Source organism: Triticum dicoccoides, chromosome 2B, assembly GCF_002162155.2.
Source record: "Triticum dicoccoides isolate Atlit2015 ecotype Zavitan chromosome 2B, WEW_v2.0, whole genome shotgun sequence".
In the NCBI taxonomy this organism is placed as follows: domain Eukaryota; kingdom Viridiplantae; phylum Streptophyta; class Magnoliopsida; order Poales; family Poaceae; genus Triticum; species Triticum dicoccoides.
This window is the reverse complement of record NC_041383.1, coordinates 427,537,091-427,544,698: the sequence shown is the minus strand read 5'-3', so window position 1 is coordinate 427,544,698 and position 7,608 is coordinate 427,537,091. Positions and strand designations below refer to the sequence as shown.

Sequence of the window (7,608 nt, the reverse complement as noted above, 5' to 3'; positions counted from 1 at the left end):
GATCTAGCATTTCCCCAAGTTTCCCCATCTTCCATCCACGAAATCTCTCCAATTTTGACCTTGGAAATCGTGTTTTTCCGCCCCCGTTCTCATATCTAGAATTTAGGGTTCGTCCCGGACGAAATTCCACGACCCCTGGAACTTCCGGACTCACCCGGAACTTCCGTCGCCCGGAACTTCCGTCCTACCCCGGAACTTCCGGGCTAAACAGAGAGTCTTTGCTCCACTAGTTTGCACGACTTGATTGAGATGCTTGCTTATGTTGCATCACCCATGATTCATACTTGCTCATTTCATACGGTTGATGACAACCATCTACATGCTTTGCACATGATTGTTATTGCTTCTTGTCACATATCTCCATATGTTGCCTCTCTCATGCTAGATTTGCCATGTATAAAGTGCAACCATGCTATTAGTCTTGCTCATGAGTTTGCCCCCATAGCATTCTCACATATATTTGGAGATTTTGACATATTACTTGTGAAGCATGCTTGTCTTACTTCTTTGCACCATATACCTAGTGCCATGAATATCGCCATTGTTGCATCATATTACTCATGCACTTTTGCTTCTAATGGTTATGTGCAAACGATGAGAACCATCATGATGGATGATGTGTTTATCTACCATGCACATACTTTCTCTGTTTTGTTTTGTGCATGTGTAGGATACTTGGACTTTGTGTCGACTTCCACTTCACGTGAGTTGACCATTCGAGCTCTTGAGAGCGAGCCTCTTACATTCTACCACGACTTGCTTCTACACCACATTTCCTACCACTTCGGCATTGTGAAGAATGCACAAAGACACGCTTTCAAGGTGACATCCTTCTTGAGCTTGGATATTGTGGATCATACTTCATGTGTTGCTTGCACCATTTGCACGCATGTTCAAGATATTGCTTTCACCCATGATTGCCACATTTCCATGCTTCATGATATATATACCTTGTGTGTTGCATCCAATTCTTGGACTACTTGCTACTATCATATGGTTGGTTGCACCAAGATCATTTCTTCACATATGCCATGTCCCTTTGCTTGTCACATGCTTGACTTGATTGCCTCACACATGATGAACAATTGCTCTTTCTATTGTGTTGAGTGCCACACTATATTCACTACACCCTATGCACATTATACTTGGATTGTCTTGCACTTGACCCATGTGTTCAGACACTTCATTTTATTTGGTGTTGTGAATCTTTCCTATGCCTACCATAGACCTTTCATTGAGCAATTTGTGAATGCTTGCTATGAACTTGAGGTAGATGCTTATTCTCTTGTCACACATATTTGCATCACTACCTCACATTTGCATACTTGTCCCCATGATATCATTGATTGTGATCAATTTATGTGCTTACATGCCATGTCACAATCCTTTGTCACACCCTATGCTATGCTTGATGACGACACTTGTTTGGTGAATCACCTCTTGAATGCTTGGTTTTGCACTACCGCTAACCACATTTGTTTTTCCAAGTGTTTGTTGTTCTTGCTTCTTTTGAAGGAATCACTAGATGGTGCGACATTGGAGAGTTCCCATTTCGAGTTTCAAGATGATGAGTGCTTGGTGACCGACCATTCGACACGGCACCGCCATCTCTTTCCCATGGTGATTTGGTTTTCGATCCGAGGTCGGATCTTTTCCAAGGGGGAGGGGATGATACGGAGCATCCTACGGTCATCACCATGTCAAGAGTCCGTTTGGCAAGTGACACGTGCGACCTCTACTTCACATACACAAAGGTGAATCTTCTCCTTTACACGTGCTCACTTGACCCCTTTGAGGATGGTATACTACTTGACCCTCCACTCATGTGCATGCATAGGTATTGCCGGAGCTTCACGAACGACGAGGAGGAGTGCAAGCGCCAAGGATCACCTACACCATCCGCGAGGGAAGCGTGGAAGAGAAGGAAGAAGAAGCCTGGACAAGCTTCTGGAAAGCCCGGAACTTCCGGCCGCTGCCCGGAACTTCCGGCCCCCGGAACCTCCGGCCGTCCCGAAACTTCCGGCCCTGACGCATCGAAGCCGTCCGAGAGTGTGCCAACTCTCTGGATAGCCCGGACCATGGCCGGACCTTTGCCCGGAACCTCCGGCGCCCGGACCTTCCATCTGTCCCCGGAACTTCCGGCCCTGCCTGCGCGCAGAGACTCGGCCCGTGGCCATGTACCCTTTCGCTCCTCACTTACCCCTTCGTGGCTACTACTATATATACTCATCCCCCTCTTCCATTCTAGGGTTAGCAAATATGATAGCTCATTCTTAGGTGAGCTTTGCTCCTACCTCTACTCTTGAGAGAGAGAGACTACCACTCCATTGGAGGCCAAGAGCTCCATCTAGGAGAAGATCCCACGGGATATCATCAAGACCCCCTCGTGGGAAGATCCGTCTAGGATATCGTCAAGACCTCATCTCCTCTTGGATTTGAGATGAATGCTACCTTGTATCTTTCCCTTTGTCGTTCATGTACCTTGTGGATTTTGTGTGTTTGATAGTCTAGTGGATGTGTGATTGGACTTGTTCTTGAGTGTTTCCCCTTGTGATTTCTCTTCGTTCTTCCCCGTATTCATCGTGTTCTTCGAGGGATCCCACTCCAAACGTGAAAGATCGGCCTACACCGGGTTTGCCCTGTATCAGCCCGCCCCTCACAATGTACTGCAGGGAACAACACACACGAAAAAATTATCAAAACCCAATCCCAGGGAGAAATAACGATAGCGATGGAGTGGCAGTGGTCGTGCATACGGCCTCGTGTGCGGCGAGGGAGACCTTTGAATACAAATGTAAAAACAACCTTTCTTGATCGAGAACATGGTACTTTGAACTGATTTATCATCGACTAAAGCGTTCCACAAGCTCCTGACCTGAATGGTTGTAGATAAACGTCATGAAAAAGCTATTCAACAAAGATAAATAAAATAATTATTGTACATGCTAATTCTGCACATTTATTTTTGGTAAAGAGAAGGATTTAACCTGTGCACATACTAAATTCAAAAGTCATAAATTGGCTGCAGGCTAATGATATTAAACCAACCAGTAATTTCAAATATGATACCGAAACCAGCCAGCATATGTGAGGAAATAAAAGACAAAACACAATTACTATAACACCGAGAACTGAAAAAATCAAATTTAGTTCAAAATGTTCTCAAGAGTTTTTTTAGGATATGGAGATATTAATTAACATACAAATCAGTCACATAAGCATGTCAAGCCCTAAACGTACAAGAAGGAGCTATGTTTGCGATAACATCTACTTCCTCCGTTCCGAATTACTTGTCTTGGATTTGTCTAGATACGGATGTATCTAGACTCATTTTAGTGCTAGATACCTCCGTATCTAGACAAATCCAAGACAAGTAATTCGGAACGGAGGGAGTAACACAACAGCTGAGCATTGCATATCAAATTCGACATAATTGCACATGCCTTAAGTTTGTGTTCGTCTTGTTTTTTTGCAGTTGCAAGCACCTCTAGTTGACCCAGTTTGCACTCCCCAGCTTCTGGACATCTACAAGCAAACGCACCACAAATCAAGTCAATCCAATCCCAGCCCCCAAAACAGAAGAACAAAGCTAACCTTGTAATCCACTCACCAATGTTAATACACAAGTTCTTTCTGGACCCCAAGCAACCGCCCTAAGCTTCCCTGAAAAATTCGTCCACTTGAACTCCGAGTCAAACTGCCAGAGCTGCAACTGCTGCCACCATGATGCACCCGCTTCACAGCTCCTATTTGCACTGACCATCTACACAACCTTCTGCCTCCTTAGTAATAAAATGACACCTGACCTAAGTTAGACCTACACAGATACCAAGATTGCAAGATATATGGTGTTTGCCTGGAGTGTGTTGTGAGGTTCAGCACCCAGGACGTTCCGTCTACGGCGTCTCCTTGCGGTGGAAGCAGGCGGCTTCTCCCTGTGTTGGATAAGAGGAGGGGAGGAGTTGGGTTACCGCCGGGCGGCCGTCGGAAGGGGGCGCAATGGAGGCTCTCGTGCTCCCCGACGTCTTCTGCGTGGTAGACGCCTCGATCTGCACGAGCTCGTCGTGTGGGGACGGGCTGGCTTGGTGGAGAAGAGGAGGGGTGGCGTGGTGGACGCCGGCGGCTTAGGAAGAGGAGGGCGGAAGGGGATCGGGGCGTGGGGACGAAGAACGGAGGAAGTGGGAGGCGGGTGGTGAGGGGCGCATGAGGTTCCCGTGATTTTGGGAGTTACCATGATTTTAAGGATACGGGATTTACATAGGGGAAGTTGCCGCAGCGGGCCATGGAAATTTTCGTCTGGCAGAAGATTCGTCCGCCTACTTAATTGCTATTCACACCAAGGTAGGTCCTTAGATTATTCTGGTCTGTTAGATTTCATTGATTTAGATAATCAAACGGCCATAATTAACTCATGTACACTAAATGGGGTGTCGTTAAGAAAGAAAATGTTCGCTTGTTTAATAGTAAGTATAGATATCAGCAATAGGGAATTGACGTCTATCGAAGACAGTGGTAACTGCTACCGTTGATCGTGCTCTACTATTTTTTTGATTTTGATGATTATTGCTCCCATGATCAAAATACCTTGGGGCTCGAACAACATCCGCATATGAATTTGAATTCCTTGAGCGAGAGACAACTGTCCAGCCAACATCTTGCTCAGGATCTGGCAAAGATCGATGTTTTGGCCCATTTGGGCCCCAGAGGAGGAAGCCTAGATTGAATTCAGGCAGCGAGATGTTTCCTCCATTGTAGATAGCAAAACCAACATTGATGGATGAAACCGAGAACTTGAAAAGAGAGTCACGAATTTTCTGAACTTTGAAGAGAGAGGCTCATCCTCCAAAGCAAGAAAGAAAAATTGTACCTACTGATTCCTCTGTGAGACGGATCTTGGATCTTGTAAACTCAGCCACCAGAAGAATTCCCTCTGCCCATTTTCTGACATGAAGTTGATTGGAAGATGCAGAGAGCGCCAGATGTGATCTTCGAAAGCATGGCGTCTCTCAAAGCGAAGATCCGATAGCGTCATGAGTTACCCAGGAGACTAGAAGTGGCTGCGGGTAGGGGCTATGTGCCCGCCGCAGTCGGAGTGACTGTCGGTGTGGTCGGCGGTGGCCGCGACGGCCGGGCTGGCCAGCGGCGGGGGCTAGGCTGCGGAGCGGGGCGGGGCTAGGTTGCGGAGCGGGGAAACACCAACACTCGAGATTGGGATTTGAAGGAGCGGATAAGATTTTAGTGATGAGTAGTGAGAGATAAGGGAATCGAGGGACACGTAGAAGGAATAAGTCGTGCGCGTTGCCAGGTCCACATGGGACACGTGTCGCTAGGACGAGGCAACTTACACGTCGCTGTTATCAGCCGGTTGAAAATAAAACGTTTTCTAAATCAACTGCATTGCTGTCAAATACACATCATCTATTATATTCTTACGACGCCGTAATGATATTGCTTATTTAAGAAGTTGTGTAAACATATGCACACATTTCCATAAAAAAACATATGCACACATTTTGGAGAAAACTCAAGTGCGCCGCTGGCTAGGAATAACGTACAATCTAGCATTAGACATAAGACCATTTTACACCAAGCAACAATAACAAATTTATCACGTACAAGGATCAATCACTTGCGAGTTACGGCCAACCCAACTAGTACTATAATAACAACTACCAAGGGGTGTACGCACTCACTATTGCGGCATTCCATCGAGTGAACTTGCGTCGGTGCGTCTTGTCAGATGCGGTGCTAACTTAGCGCTAGCCGCCGCACTGGTACGCACGCACGCATCCCTGGCCGGTGTACGGCTGCCCGGCGGCCCCGCACTGCCGGATGCATGCCGGCCTGTTAGGGTCGAAGACCGAGTTGCCGAGGCTGGCGAGCACGCGACGGTGCACCACCGGTGTGAGCTTCTGCGGCGCCGTAGCCGCGTCGACTCTGTACGCGGTGCCCATGCTGCCTGCTAGTCCAGCCGCGGTGTCGCCGGCGGCTAGACTGGCTGCGAGCACTGCAATCAAAGTGCCGGTGAGCAGCACTCCAACTACAAGCAGAGAGACGCGCGCCTGATCTCTGTCCATATTTCCTGCGAACCCCACTATTGACCACGAGCTTATAAATGGAAGCAACTTCTTGAGGCCAGCTTATAAATGAATGGTGGTTGTACACCCGTCTCCCCGACTGGATCCAGCAGGCTCGATTTATTGGTGCAACTTTTGGTCCAAAGATACCTGAAACAGATCATCAGCTAACCAATTTTTACTGCAAATTATGGGTCAGACACACTTTTGGAACCTTCTCTTCCAACCGGTCTACGAGATCACGAAAACTGATTCAGTTTATGACATCCCACATATAATTTGCGGAACCGCACAGTCGAGCATCGGGCGTGCATCGTAAAGGGTTGCCACGTGTAAATTTGTCTATGTTGGTTAACGGCTGCACCGGCAATCACCAAAACGTCGTCTGTGCGTGCCTGTGTATGTGCGGTGTACACTCCCTCCCAATAACAATAACATCACCTTCGGTGATTGCATTAACATTTAGGCTACGTTTGGCAGCAATGTCTTTTTGAAGTTTTCGGAGAATGCCGTGATTTCTGAAAAACCATGGTTTTGAATACTTCGATGCGTTTGTCGTCAGCAAAAACTAAAGTTTTGTAAACCATAGTATACAGAAGCCATGGTCTTTTCCGGTATCCGGAAATAAAAGAGGCCCCGGCCTCCATTTTTCTAAACAAACGGATAGAAGCGCAATTGGCGTTGCTGCCTATGTCGAGATAAGAATATCCGCTGTGATGGCCTCCTATTTTTTCTCTATCTGTTATATAAACGAGTTGTATTATATCTCCTGGTTAGTAGCCGATTCTGTTTGATTAGCGTGTAGTCGGTCTCTCGGGTCCTTCTTCCAGCCGGCGTCGCGTGTGAGTCTCCTATCTTGTCTCTGCAATCATGAGGGAATCAAGCTCACCACCAGGGGTATGGTATGTGCTCCTCTATGATGTAAAATATTCCATCATTAATTATCTGTGCAGTCCGATTGCGACACTTCAGCGACAAGTTGCATATGGGTTAGAGATGCCACTAGCCAAGCACCTAGGTAGTTTTGGTAAAACTGAGAAAACCATGGTTTAAAGAAACTGTGGTATTCCTTGCTCACACATCGGAATACTGTGGTTTTCAATTACCATGGTTTTCTAAAAACTTTGTTGCCAAACTAGACCTTAACTCTTCTTTACCTTTTATGATGTCGATGAGTTTATCGATCTTTGACGTCGGTCTTTCATCTTTCTCTTCGGAGATAGCATTGACCTTCCTTGTGGTAGACCTTTCTACATGCTATTAGGCATGATTTTCTTGCATATCATCAAGTAGCTTCTTGGCCTCTTCAATAGGTCTTCCCATTATAGTTCCTATTGCAGCTGTATCAAGCATAGTTTTTAACATGAGATTAAGAACCTTCTAAAACATATGAAGAATTAATCATTCTCCCATCCCGTGATTAGGATAATTTCTTATAGCCTCCTCCATGCGATCCCACGCTAGTGCTAGTGGCTCACGTTCCTTCAGCTTAAAACTTGTGATTTTATATTGAAATTGTATAATTTTTTTT

General features: G+C 46.3%; 1 protein-coding gene across 1 annotated transcript; it reads right to left on the bottom strand.

The window, feature by feature from the left end:
- Positions 1–5,542: 5,542 nt before the first annotated feature.
- Positions 5,543–6,107, bottom strand: LOC119367794. Its single transcript, XM_037633200.1, has one exon. The coding sequence runs from the start codon at positions 6,075–6,077 to the stop codon at positions 5,760–5,762; it is 318 nt and encodes a 105-aa protein (XP_037489097.1). The 5' UTR covers positions 6,078–6,107; the 3' UTR covers positions 5,543–5,759.
- Between the last annotated feature and the right edge of the window lie 1,501 nt (positions 6,108–7,608).